At 49.4% G+C, this 13828-nt stretch overlaps 3 protein-coding genes across 3 annotated transcripts; 1 reads left to right on the top strand and 2 right to left on the bottom strand.

Moving 5' to 3' along the window:
- Positions 1 to 2761: 2761 nt before the first annotated feature.
- On the top strand, positions 2762 to 8555 carry F9C07_2073493 (Cys/Met metabolism PLP-dependent enzyme-domain-containing protein; the record flags this gene model as incomplete). Its single annotated transcript, XM_071508786.1, has 7 exons — positions 2762 to 5618; positions 5669 to 5866; positions 5917 to 5971; positions 6026 to 6376; positions 6718 to 6904; positions 6971 to 7972; positions 8259 to 8555. 7 exons carry the CDS (start codon positions 2762 to 2764, stop codon positions 8553 to 8555), a joined length of 4947 nt encoding a protein of 1648 aa, XP_071367796.1.
- Positions 8556 to 8942: 387 nt separating this feature from the next.
- On the bottom strand, positions 8943 to 9672 carry F9C07_2235635 (uncharacterized protein; the record flags this gene model as incomplete). Its single annotated transcript, XM_041293967.1, has 3 exons — positions 8943 to 9027; positions 9113 to 9441; positions 9514 to 9672. 3 exons carry the CDS (start codon positions 9670 to 9672, stop codon positions 8943 to 8945), a joined length of 573 nt encoding a protein of 190 aa, XP_041149207.1.
- Positions 9673 to 10556: 884 nt separating this feature from the next.
- On the bottom strand, positions 10557 to 13100 carry F9C07_1759457 (FAD dependent oxidoreductase). The gene is made up of 7 exons (XM_041293968.2): positions 11908 to 13100; positions 11730 to 11843; positions 11585 to 11670; positions 11283 to 11534; positions 11201 to 11229; positions 10952 to 11147; positions 10557 to 10889 (listed from the first exon to the last, which is right to left on the bottom strand). The coding sequence occupies exons 1-7, from the start codon at positions 12404 to 12406 to the stop codon at positions 10572 to 10574; spliced, it is 1494 nt and encodes a 497-aa protein (XP_041149208.1). The 5' UTR covers positions 12407 to 13100; the 3' UTR covers positions 10557 to 10571.
- Between the last annotated feature and the right edge of the window lie 728 nt (positions 13101 to 13828).

Genomic DNA, 13828 nt, shown 5'->3' with positions numbered 1-13828 from the left:
GGCGTTTCAGGTCTCACTCCATGCCCGATCAGTAGTCTTTGAATGGGGTTTCAGATGTAGCAGTATAGCACATGGCCTAGAGTGATTTCTAGCTGTTTTGTGTGATTTTTTTTGTGGCTTGCGCTGTCGCTGTGGAAATATCTAAACGGTAAGACATTATCACTCTAGAATTATAGCTCGGGTATTAAGTATTCAGACCAGAGAGAGACAGGACAGGAAACAGAGGGACGTGCCCGGCGTCAATTGATCAAAACTAATGTGACGTTATTTGGCTCATTCATGTACCGACAGCGGGAATAAATCAGCTCATAGCATGTCAATCCTAATGCTTATCAGTGGACCTGAGGAGGGAATTTTTTGTTTATTTACGATTGTCCCCCGATTGATGAAAAGGAAGAAGGGGGATCTGGAAAAAAATAAGCGAACATCAACGTGGCGGGACCGTCATTGAATTGCAACATCGTCCGCGGTGCCCACTGAGACCCCCCATCGATCTTTTCCTCGGCCCTAGGCATTTGTGGTTAAGATGTCCCAGTAGTAAGGATATTTGTTTCTGTAGGGTTCAAAGTTGGATTGTTCCGAGTGAGGTAATTCTGCAGAATTTATGTATCTCGGTATCTCATCCGTATGTATGGACATAGGTTATGTATTAAATCCTGAGGATATCAAAGGATGAATCGGACTGTGGGAATCAACACCAAGAAGTTTCCCCCCTAGCATGGGCGCTTCGTCCAAGGTTAGGGCGGCTTTTTGGGGTCGTCAGCGGCCCACCCGACAATCAGCAACTCTGTCCCAATGGGGGTTAGAGCAATGCGGGGCCTATACCAGAAAGGTCTAGTGCTGTTTCATGATGAGGGCTTGTGAATGTGCAGGAGGGGAGTGGGACTGTTTCATGATTGGTTCAGAGACGGTAAAATGGTGAATGCTGTTTCCCTTGATAAAGCGGCAGGGATTCCATTACTTTAGTACGGAGTACCAGCTCTGAAGTTACTATTACGGGATGTCAAATACTACTATTCTTGTCTTGTGTAGGGACCAGGTCAGTTCCCGTGATCCATTTTAATCTAGTCGCACGGCTTCAATAGGTAGGGGTTTCACTTGCCGCTCGTGTTATGACCGACGACCTTCAGTTGGCTTGACCATATTATCCCAAGGGTAAACGGTGGTCGGAGGTTGGGAGGATCTTCTACTGAGACATGAATAGCTGGCAGTTTTAGAAAGAGGCGGTGCAGGAATCCTGAGTGCTTAAGATTACGCGAATCATGGGACCGGGTCGCAAGGTAAAGGATACCTACCTAACCTTAGTTTAGGGTACCCTGTAGGTACGTAGGTACTCCTGCGAACCTACAGCAAGTCCAATCTATTTGCTTGTACTGCTATGGTATGAATGTATGTAATTGAATGACGGTACCTTAGGAGCCACGTGATCAACATTTTACAATTGACAAACAATCCTCCTTCACTGTTTGCCCTGTACCACTACTGCTATGACTAGTACTAAGTATATTATTATTGTTGTTTATTATTATTTCATTATTATTAAAACTACAGAGTAGTGTAAGACATCCTCGTTTTATGAAAGCCGATGTGCACTAGCAACGAACCATTGTGCGTAGAGAATGATAAGGCTAAACCATTATGGTCCGGAATGTAATCTAATGTAGGACAGTCGGTCGAATGTGAATGGCTGGATAGCCTTGAGATTGGGGAATTCCCTGACTTAGTATTGCGGAGAAGCGGCCTAAGGCCAAGTTTACCGTCCATCCATTCATTATTACAGGAAGTTTACCCGCCTTTCGGTCGGCGACAGTTTTAATAGCACGGAGGTCGTACCATGTCCACTTTCATACTCCCTCGCGCGGCCTTTTCCTCTCTGGTTCTCTTCTCGCTTTCTTTCTTTCTTTCTTTGTCTTCTCTGACTTACTACTAGTAGTGTTCTTCTTTCTGAAGAGTGGGATTCTTCTTCGACTTCTACCACCGTTCGAGGAGCAAAGAGAGCTGCTGGCCCAGCTTGATACTTTATCTGTCGTCTGTCACTTACTCAATAACCCACATCCTCCTCCACTTCCACTCCAGATACGCCCACCCTCGTGCGCAATTGGGGCACAGGAATTCAGCAGACTTATCTAAACTCCTTGGACCTTAGGTTTGTCTAGCTCCATGGCCTAATTTCCATGACCCCCTGAGCACTACACCAATGGCCGCTTGGTCGCAAACTCCGTCTCTGAATGGTCGTTCTAATTGATTGGTTTTGGCAGATCGCCGGTCCCCTACTCCACTAAACAACGAAGGCAATCACGCCTGTCTCCTAGCCCCCGGTAGCACCAATTCACCTGGTGACGAATTTCTGCGTTGGAAGCTGTCCGACCCTGAGCGTTTTATTATCGCCTCTTGTCTCCCCGCTCCACCTGGATTCCCTGATCACTTTCAAACAACATTTTCCTAAGACAGGATAACGCTCTCCCAGGGTAACAGCCGTTCTTGTACCCCGCCGTTCCTTGTCATCCTTGACTGGTTTCCCGAGTCGCAATCCCTCGAGTCTCCTGGATCTCAAAAGCACTTGCTTGACCACACCAAATCCCAACGCTAGGACTAGTTTTAGTCCCCTTGTCGATCCCCTGTCGGCGCACAAGCACTACAAAGTCAGATTTGGCGGGGGAAAGTACAGACAAAGTCCAAAGATCCTTATCGTCTGATCTTACCGAACTTGCTATGCTTCTATAGTAAACTATACCAGCTATCAGAGACAAAAACAGTGAACATGTCTACAGATGACCCTTTCGCCTTCCTGGGTGAGACCAAAGCCACTCCCCAACGGAAACCGACGACGAAGCCCCGATGGAGAGAAAAACTATTTTCGAAGGAGAAACAAAGCAAGGGCGCGGTTGATGGCAGTGGCAGGGGTGGGGGTGCGACCGACCAGCAGATCGAGTCGTTCCTGGCGCCCGTTCGTTCGAATACGGTATCGTATGGATCTCGCGGAGCTCACTCGACTGCTGGGGCTTCTCGAGGGCTTCCAACACCACGTTTAGATGTCTCACAACGGTGGCAATCATCATCATCCCAAGACGTCTCAGAAGCCTCTCCCATTGCGAAACCCGCTTCGGCTACCGATAGTTATCCATCTATGAGCTTTCCTAGGGCTCCCCCGAAAAACCCCGCTCGGAAAGGCCTACGAGTCAAGTTTACTGAGAGGGCGCCCGAGTTGATTGGTGAGGGTGGCGACGAATCGGAAACGCCCACGGTGGTGATATCCAAGAATCGCAAGTGTCAAAATAGTCAAGGTTCGGGCCAACCGGGAGATGCACTGGATTCTCGTCAGCCGACGCTCCCTCAGCTTCACCTTGATACCTCGTTGGGAGACGGGGTTGCATCCCGGCATCAGCGTACGAACACGCAAGACAATATCAACCCGGCTGTGACCAAGCCGTTATTTTTACAGAGCCCTCAGGATTCCGATTTTCTCATGACACTAAACATGGGCCAGGCCGGATCTCGCCTGTCATTCCGAGCATCGCCCGAATCCAGTACGTTTGCACAGCGAGTCCGGGATAGGATGCAGGCCGAGGAAGGTCGTGCTCTGCAACATCGTTACCAAGATCCCCCGTCACCGATCAATGACAATAAGGAAGGGCAAGGGCCGGTGCGGGTGGCCGCAGCGGCAGCAGCGGTGCCCGATAGTCCAACCTCCGAGTATGAAACACCTCCGATCTCAGAAGACGAGGCCGAACCAGAAGCCAACCCTTTCCGAAATCCTGCCAGCCCACCGTCGCGAGGTCTAGTTTCTCCGCCCGTTGAGACTACGTTACCTTCTGGTCTTACACCGGCCAGCGCATCGATAAGCGCATCACCTCCAAAACCGCTGCCGCCTTCCAGGGATCCTGGCCTGGGTAGCCCAGGTAGCCCAGGTCGCCCGAGCAGTCGAGACAACCGTGACGCTCCACGAAACCCTCAGGTGCCGAAGGTGTCCTTACGATCTATCGCTAACCAGTTTGGTGAAGCTGCTTTTACGGACCTTAAGATGTTTGTGGCACAGCACGAAAGCCTCATTCGTCATGGTGCAGAGAGGAAGAAGTCCTTGATGGAGTATTCGCTCACAGAGTGGGTGAGGGCTGCTGTATGGTGGTTTATGCGCGGGAAGAAAACGCTTGAGGTGTACGCACGATCTCGCCCTTCGAGTTCCGGTTCTAGTCCGCAGCAATCTAGTTCTACAGAAACTGCGAAACAGGCTGTGGTTGATCTTGGTAAAGCATTGTGGATATGTGAGAACATTGTTCCTAAACATAACGAGTTGAGTCATTACGGCGCGATGAGTGTCGATGCCTTACTAGCGGTAGCAAACACAACAGGTGACAAACGCTTGGCTGATCTCCTGAGCTTGCACCAAACGACCTTAAACCACTTGCGCTCTTTGGCGATGTCTATCAAAAGGAACAATATTATTACCTCGATTGACGCCACAGGTGGCGCAGGAATTCAGGCCGACACCAGTATGTGGTTGAAATACCCTGCCTTTGCTCCCGATGTCTCCGCCATCCTTTCTGGCACTGCCACGAGGTCTATGTTGGTCGACCAATCTGGACAAGGGCCAAACCTGGCACAAATTATGCCACTCGGTGACACAAGTCGATATTTCAGCTACGGAAGTATGTTTGTGAAGGTTATGGTCAGCTCAAGTGAGGATGGTACTCACCATGACGAACCCCTGCCGTGTGTATTATCCATTATCCGTGACCGGGCCGACTGGTACGTATTCGCCTCTATTACCAGTCAGAATGAATTGGTCAATGTCATGATTCAGTCGGATAAGAAAAAGGGCCCTACATGGAACGATGTGCATTGGCGCGTGCGATCAAACTTCATGCAAGTGAAACTGCCCCGTGGGTTCCAGTTGGACGTTATGTTCCAAGAGGATGATTTCAAAAACCTGTGGAACATTGTACAATATACGCAGCAAACCGAAGCTAGTCTGCAGCCGAAATCCGATGAGACTACAATCTATGAAACCACTTTAAAGGTTTTCCAATATATGGATCCCAGCAAAAGCAAGGCGTTCCCTGCGGAGCCTGTTGAGCGCTGCCGCGTTCGGCTGTTTGAGCGCTCCATGACCGTGACCGAGGGCACTGGAAGCCGCGAAGTACACCAAGGCTACCGGATTGCAGTCCTCACAAGCCCTAAGGTCAAGACACTCAGTAATGTAAGCCACATCATTGGTCATAATGCACCAATTGTGTTTGGTCTTCTCAGAGGCGAAGATGGGGCGCCGGCTCTCATGCTCAAGGCCAAACAGGATGGCAGGAGTCGGTCCATGCTAATGACGTTTCACGACGTCGAGGAGCGCAGTGCTCTGCATTCTCTGCTGCTCGGAATGACAACCAAAGAAGGAGAGATTAAGACACCTGACATCCCTATCCGCGCTTACTCCATCGAACAGCCTGCCGATCGATTCAACGGTCAGCCGGAGACAACCCACTTACAATTTCCTGCTGGGAGTGTGTCGGTTATTGATCAGGAACACGCCTTTGTCGACCATCAATATGGCCCAACTATTCTCTCAGAACATTTACGAGCTTTCGTGGCGACAGAATGGGGATCTGTAACGGACCGTATCAACCTTGGTATGTCGCATGATCAGGTGCCACCGAGCTACTGCTAATTTTGTTGTTAGGTCCTGGCGAGTTGAAGTTGGGTTTGGACATCAACAACCGTACAGGCCTTAGTCTGTACCGGCCTGGACAACAGGATCTGACCGTTTCCATCGCCGAGAATCTCACCGCTCCTGAGATGCCGGACCGTTTGGCGGATTTCATGCAGATCGCGATGGTGAAGCCAATGGTCCGCCGGTTTGACTTTGCAACTGTCAAAGGTATTTCGTCTTGCTAAGCAGCGCTTGTCCGACCTAGTTACTGACTTTAGCAGACCTTCACAAGTTTGAGGCCGCGGTCACGGGCTTCAACGTGCTGTATGATGGGTATGATAGATCTTTCCTTGTTGCCCAAGTCGCGCCAAAGACTAACGGAGACAGTATTGCTACTTCCTTCACGATATCACGACGTCGCATGGTGGTCCCGATTACGAAGAAGTGGGAATCGACTAGAGCCCGGATTCAAGTGGTTCAACATGACAAGGTGATACAATTGATAGCATTCTTGAATGACTTCCACCATGGAAAGTGCATGAACTTTGTACTAAAGGGCACCGATGTATACGAAAACTTCACCCGCTCGGGCAAGTTTTGCATTAAGCTGTGTGATGCTAAGTTTGCGCTACCCAAAACCGGCGATGATCCCACGTCTAGTTTCATCTGCTTGGATATGCCCGACTTCCCTAGCGAGAATGATGATATTTCGATTGGCTTCGACTCTGAAGCTGGTATGTTTGCCCCGCCCGACGTAATGGTAGGCTGCGCTAACACTTTCCAATCTAGACCGAGCCAATTTGCAAGCCGCTCTTCCAGGATCGTCTCGGGAACCCTCTCGGATGAGCTCTCTTCGGCGGTAAATCCGCGTCTACAAATAACACTGTATCTACGTGGCCACCATTGATGACTTGTATATATGAAATGAATATTACGCAATTGAACGGCGGACCCACGTGTCACGTGTCACGTGCCACATGCCACCCCCCTCTCTCCCAGTCTTTCCCCCACTTCTTCACGCGGCCGGTGTTGAATCCCCAGTTTCGGCCGGTGACCCTCTTTTCTCTCTACTCTCCTAGCCATTCTCAGGTGCCGTACTGTACAATGGCTCCGACCAATGACAACATTGCCGCCGCTACGCATGCCTTGCATGCAGATGAGGCGCTGAACGTGGTCACCGATGTAGCCCCTCCGCTGCACCTTTCCACTACGTTCCGGTACCCTGATGATCCCGAGGACCTTGTGCCGGCAGCAGATCTCAGTGGTGTATGTTCCTTTGATTCTCGGCTATTCTATGCAATTCGTTGAGCCGGTCTGATAGCATCGCTTTAGTATGACCAGGACAAAACCAAGCATATCTACTCTCGTCTGAGCTCGCCCAATTTGAACCGATTCGAAGTCCTCCTGTCTTCACTTCTCCACGGCGAGGCGATCAGTTACTCGTCCGGACTATCGGCCTTGCATGCGGCACTCGTCCTCCTGAATCCCCGCCGAATCGCAGTTGGAAATGGATACCATGGATGTCACGGTGTTATTAAGCTCTTCGGCCGTCTTACCGGTCTTCAAAAGCTGGACCTCGACTGTCCCGCTGAGCAATTAGAGTCGGGAGATGCCATCCTTCTAGAGACCCCGGTCAACCCTGAGGGCACCGCTTTCAACATCGAAGAGTATGCCAAGAAAGCGCACTCGCGCGGAGCGTATCTTATTGTGGATAGCACCTTTGCTCCGCCGGGCCTTCAGGACCCGTTCCAATGGGGTGCAGACCTGGTCATGCATTCCGGTACCAAATACTTCGGCGGACACAGCGACCTTCTTTGTGGTGTTCTCGCTACACAGCGGAGTGATTGGGCGCGGCGGCTGTTCGAGGATCGGATGTTCCTAGGTAGTGTCATGGGCAATATGGAGAGCTGGCTGGGCACACGCAGTTTGCGGACCCTGGAGGTTCGCGTGCAGCGGCAGAGCCAGAATGCCACGAATCTGGTCACGTGGTTGCACAACGCACTGCAGGCGCAAAACCCAGCCCCTGACAGCGACGAGGCTGTGACTCAGGCTGCTCTGCAACAGGTGTACCATGCCAGCCTGCAGAAAGAGGATGAGTCATGGTTGCTCAAGCAAATGCCGAACGGGTTCGGACCGGTGTTTTCGATCAGCATGAAAAACGAAGACTATGCGCGTAAGCTCCCCAGTAAGCTCGCCTTCTTCCAGCATGCCACCAGCCTCGGAGGTGTAGAGACCCTGATTGAGTGGCGGACAATGAGTGATGCGACGGTGGATCGCCGATTGTTGCGGATCAGTGTAGGATTAGAGAATTGGGAAGACCTCCGGAGGGATCTGGTGAGCGCATTCCGGGCGTTGGTTCAGTAAGATTAGATTTACGACATGGTATGGACATATGATTTGATACGTCAATGGACAGTTTCCTTTTAGTTTTCTGCAGTAATGTACCGGAGGTGATCAAGTAGCTGATAAGCGATGATATCAACATCAACCCCGCATTTATATATATTGATGGATTGGGTCTAGTCTCCGCCCCTCTTCATGAACCTCTCCAACTCATTCCTCCTCCGGCATCCTCACCTACAAAGACAAAATACATTCTATTCATTCGCACAACCAAAAGAGGAAAGAAAACAGAGGAAAAAACCAGGAAGAGATGACAACCCCAACCTTCCAAATACACTACTTCTCATCCGCAACCACCTACACCGGCAAACAGACCGAACCCCTCCCCGCCCCACTACCCCTCAGCCAACTCTTCAATCTCCTGGAGTCCAAGTACCCAGGCATACAAGAGAAGGTGCTGAGTAGCTGTGGAGTGAGTATGGGAGAGGAGTATGTGGATGTTAATGATTGCGAGGGGGTGGTGATTGAGGCGGGGAATGAAGTTGCAATTATTCCGCCTGTTAGTTCGGGATGATTGTTTCATTTTTCTTGGTTTGTTACGAAGGGAGAGGTGAGGAAGTAATGTTGGATTTGTGCTTGGTTTTCAAGTGGTGAGTTTTTGATTCTTGGATTTTGGGTTGGATTTGGCTGATTGGATTATTTAGGTGTTACGTACAATGGAATGAAAGACATACATGGTGCAGAATCTGAAGAAAAAAAAGAGACAGACAGAGAGACAGAGAACCAAAGAACATCAGGAAATGGAGAATATTAGGGCAAACAGTCCAATATACAAAAGACAAAACGGAAATCATAAAGGAAAACGATATTTTCTTCACAATGCAACGCTTCGACAATACCCACCGACCCCATTATCATCAAACGTCCCATAACCAATACAGATTACTCATGTTGAACCGGTTCAACCTTCCAGCTTCTCCGTTCCACTCGCCTTCTTCTGCTTCCAGAGACAGATGCAACAGATCATGGAGAAAAAGAACATGATACTAGCTTGTCATTAGCACCAGACCCAGTCCACAGGAATCCCCAGAAACGACATTGAAGAAAACAAAAGAGAAGAGAAGAACGTACCACAAAGCAATACTCAACCCCCAGATACTCTTCGCCTCCAGACAAACCCCCTTACTGGCACCAATCAAAGTCCCGTACTGCAACTTTCCGTCCAGGTTGGATAGGTAGCTGCTCAGTTTCGTGGCGAAGGCATACGCACTGGAAATGTTGTCGGCGACCTCAGCGATCTTATCACATTGGAGATACGAGAGTGGCTTTCCGATTATAACAGCCACGACAATGACAGCGATGAGAAGGAGGAAGTCTGCGATGGCGGAAGCTAGGAAGGGGAGGATATTGTCGAAGAAAAGAATCCAAGTGATTATGCAGTAGATTACTGCTATGCAGGTCTATTTCGCATCACTGTTAGCTGGAAGTCCTGTTTCAAGGGGTTTATGATGAGATTAGCGCTGGGATCATACCACTGTGATTGTTCCGATAAAGATACTGGGAGGAGTGAGGTCACTGTTCACGATCTCTGCGATGAAGTTGGCCGTCAACCCGATGATAGCAATAAGACAGCAAGCCTGGATGATCCGGGCGATCATGAAAGTTGCACCGAGGGCACCGTATTTAGGCATGGTAGATGGTCGTTTATATCCGCAAGACAGGATGTAATGACTGTATGTATATCGGGATATTTCAACAAAAGAATAAGAGAAGAGCCGGCTGAAGGAGCGCTATTATGTTTATATCGATACAAAGAACGTGATTCTTCAAAACAAAGACACAATAAGAAATCTCAAAGGAACGTCCGACGTAGTATTAAATAAAGAATGCGATGATCTGATCTTTCCTATCTCCCATCTCCCCAAGACCAAAACACACCTTTATATACCACACACATCCAATCTCTAACCTCCAACCCAAGAAAACAAATATAGCACACACCCAAAAACCCAAGATCTAGACCCAACCCACACGATCAAAGCTCACCCGCCAACCGCCGATCCGCAGCGCCTACCGACAAATCAAATCCTGTATCTTCACAGTCCCAGGAAAAGAATCTAGACTCCCGGTCCAAGCTCAAACCGGGTAAGGAAGATGAGGCTCGACGCCAGCGCGTATATTCATATCTGCAGGACGGAGCCGGAAATAGAAATGGGATGTAGGATTGGATGTTGTGCGTGCTTGGGGGCGTGGGATCCGCGTCGGCGCTTAGAGTGGCTTTCTGGGGGGAGCTCTGGGCCAATTGGTGGCGTGAGCTTATTTGGACTTGAGACGGGGGGATTTTGATGTGGATTTGGTTTGGGATGGTTTTATTGGGTTGTTTTTATCTAATTTGTTGTGGATCGAGGGTTTGGTCGGTGTTATTTTGGGGTTGGGGCTACGGTTTGATTGGGGGTTTGGTTGGTGGTCGGTCTAGATGTGAACTGAAAAGATTGAAAATAAGATTGAGGACATTATTGAGTGGCATTCATAGGACTAATATAAGCATAGTGTGTATATAGACATAGATTACTCAAGCGTCGTGTCATACTCATCCAAGTCTGAACCCTCCACTCGTCCGTTTCTGGAAAAATAACTCGGGGTCATATTTCTTTCTCACCTCGCGCGCCTGCTCAGTCGAGCCTAGACGGGCCCAGTAATCCTGCGCGTAGTTTGCGTCGTTCATGAACAACGGCCTGTAAACGTCTGGTAGCACGCCTTCGTCAATGTAATTCGAAATGATCCTATCGAACCCATTGAACAGGTTCTTGTTCGCGGCGTCGATCTTCTCGTCACTGGCCGATAAACCATAGGAGAAATCCAGCTCGATAACGAGATAATCCTGATCAGTGGGAAAGTTGATAAGGTCCTAATGGCATGATATGTGTGATTAGCCGCTGTGGCTAGGGATTAGGAAGTTACAGGACTTACTCCGCCACGAGCCTGAGCTTTCTGCGCGATCGTTCTGGGCATTGGCTGGAATGCGATAGAGCCAATCATGTTCGGGACGCCCAGGACTGTATTCGTGATGTTAAACCAATGATCGTAGTACGTTTGCATAACCTCTGCGCCGACCGTTTTGTTGGGAACAGGTGTTGTTTCCGTTGCGATGGTGTACCGCTGGCCCCTGCTTTATTTAGTACACTACTCCAACTGATGGACGTTGATAGGCTGCCTTACTTTAAGATGAAGAAGTCGTTGTTTTTGAGCTGCGACTACATGTTAGCTTGCTAGGTAGCCTGGTTAGAAGTAGAGTACGGACCAAATCATAGTAGCTGTCCCACGTCTTCGTCGTGTCCAATGGCCCAATGGCTTTGAATCCATCAAAGACGCCTTGCGGAGGCTCCGGTCCATCGTAGAAGAGGAACATGATCCATGTGTTGATCAGCGCGGCATGCTCGGCCGTCACGATGATGGCGGCCTTGTCATCGGGGTAGTTTTCGGTGAAGTCACGGATGGCTTCAAGGACTTGAGGCGTCTTGTCCGCACTGAAGACATAGTTCCCTCCCCAGACCTGTCATGGTTAGACACATATAAAGACCTTACCATAAAGTGATGACGAACCTTATGATCCATTGGATGTGTCTGGAGGGTATAAGCCGTGACAATACCGAAGTTGTTTCCACCTCCCTTGAGGGCCGCGAAGAGATCTATTGTTCCACTGTCATCCTCTGCCTCGGGTCCCAACTCGCTATAGACATTTGCGTACCGGTGTTTTCCTTCTCGTTTGCGTTCACAATGGTGCCGTTGGCTAGGACGACCTCGAAGTTTATGACGTTGTTCGCTGCCCAGCCATACTGAGAGCTCAAGAAACTCAGTCCACCTTGAGTACAGAAGAAGTTAGTGAACGGTTCAAATTGCTTGAGCGGAGGGGGAATGCACTGTACCTCCAAGCATATATCCACCCACGCCCACACCCCCAAGACGACCGCCAACAAGGGTCCGACCAGTTCCGTCCAGACCCTTCTGTGCATCTTCCCAAGAAAGCCCCGGCCCGATGATGGCGGTCTGATCCTCTGCATTATAGATGACATTGTTAAGGTTCTGGGTGGTGATGAGGAGCCCGTCCTGAATGCTGGCGAAGCCATTGTTGGGCATGTGTCCACCGGACTTGACCGCAAACAAGGTATCAATATCATGGAGCTCCTTGACGATCTGAGACATCTCAAGAGCGCTCTTGGGAGAGGCGATACATGTTGGGCGAAGATCGCCGCACGCGGTGGACCAGTAGTCCTGCAGAACATTAAGAAACGGAATGGTCAGACGATTCTCAATTGTTATTCCTTGCTGGTTAAGCTTGGAGCATATGTCTGCTGCTGTCGCTAAAGAACAGAAAGCAGCTAGGGAAGTCACTATGGCTGTTCGCCATGTTTGGCCGGGTCTCATGGTGGCCAATGTAGATTATGATGGAGCGGGGAATATGGAAAAAGTGGATTATGCAAGTCAAGGAGCTAATCATTGATACTATAGTGACTGAAATGCGTACGGGAGATGCGCTATATATGTATTTGTTATGGCAGTTGGGCAGGGACTGAAAAGGGGCCTTCGAACTACTAGACAAATAGTATCGCCAGGCAACGATAGCTTTCTTCAGGGTTCAATGGCTCCACCGTGACAACCGGACTACCAACAGCAGTGGAGTCATATCGTAGACTGGTGCTGGAACTTGGGTAAAGGAAGACCTGGCTTCTGGAGAACGGCTCCATTGCCCCGAGACTAGGTCTCTCTGCTGATCCCCGTGCGGCCTATGGCATGGACTCAAAATCCGAGAACGATGTCGGCTATAGGTGTTTGAGACTCTTGAGTTTCCAAAACATAGCACTTTAGCAGGATTGTAGCCCGAAGAGGGGCTATGCGTTTCCTAACCGCAATGTAATCCTCGAGGGCTGTCCGTGCCAAGTTAGTATACGTTCCATGGTAGCCAAGTGGACCTCCGATCGAAACGGAGATCAATGGATAGTTTACTCGTAAATAGCCCGGACCTGGTGTTGCATATTGCTAATGGAAAAACACTTAGAAAAGAATTTCTAATAACTTGGTAGTCATCGGCATATCCACATATCCACAACGGGTGCCTCAGGTCAGGTTATTCGCTGAGTTTCAGGAGTTTGATAAAAAAGGGAGGGATTGCTAGTCAATAACATCCCTATGCTAAGGGACTTCGCCAGGGAAAGGAGTGGCTAATACCCGAGGTCTAAATTCTGACGTTGGCAGTAGCAAACATCGTGTGGATCAGGGGCAAGGAGTATTTCCATCCTCAGTGCGCATCAATCTCCGCAAGCATGGACACTTTCAAGGAATGTTTTTAGGATAGTCGTCACGTTAATTGCATAGCACAACTCAGGCCACTTAAGCGAGTCTGGATAGTAATGGCACTTGCGAGGTCATTTTTTGAACATCATGCGGGGAAATAAGCCATTGCATGACTGGTGTCAGAGCGATCATTGAGACGTTGACAGATGAGGCTTTGGCGTGACTCGGCTGTACAATTCAGGAAATGATGAACAGGCCCTAGGAGACTTAGACTAGATTATAAGGTTAGTTTGATTTAGCGGACTCAATTCATGGATATATTGCATGGTTTCGCCTGATCGACACTCCGTGAGGAGAGTCGAATGCTTGGCAATTGCCGAAAGGAATCCAAACGATCAACAGTTCGACTATCACATTTCACATGCAAAAACAATAGACACGGTCTTCTATCAACGTAAGAAAGCCGAGGATTTGCACTATAACCGTGATTTTTTGTGTGTAGACGTGGAGACAGCGGGGAAATGAGTTTAGGGTTATCCAGGGGCCGAGGAGCCG

The sequence above is a fragment of the Aspergillus flavus genome, chromosome 6 (genome assembly GCF_009017415.1).
Source record: "Aspergillus flavus chromosome 6, complete sequence".
Lineage (NCBI taxonomy): Eukaryota > Fungi > Ascomycota > Eurotiomycetes > Eurotiales > Aspergillaceae > Aspergillus > Aspergillus flavus.
Note: the sequence above shows the minus strand (reverse complement) of the source record. Positions and strands in the feature narration are given on the sequence as shown.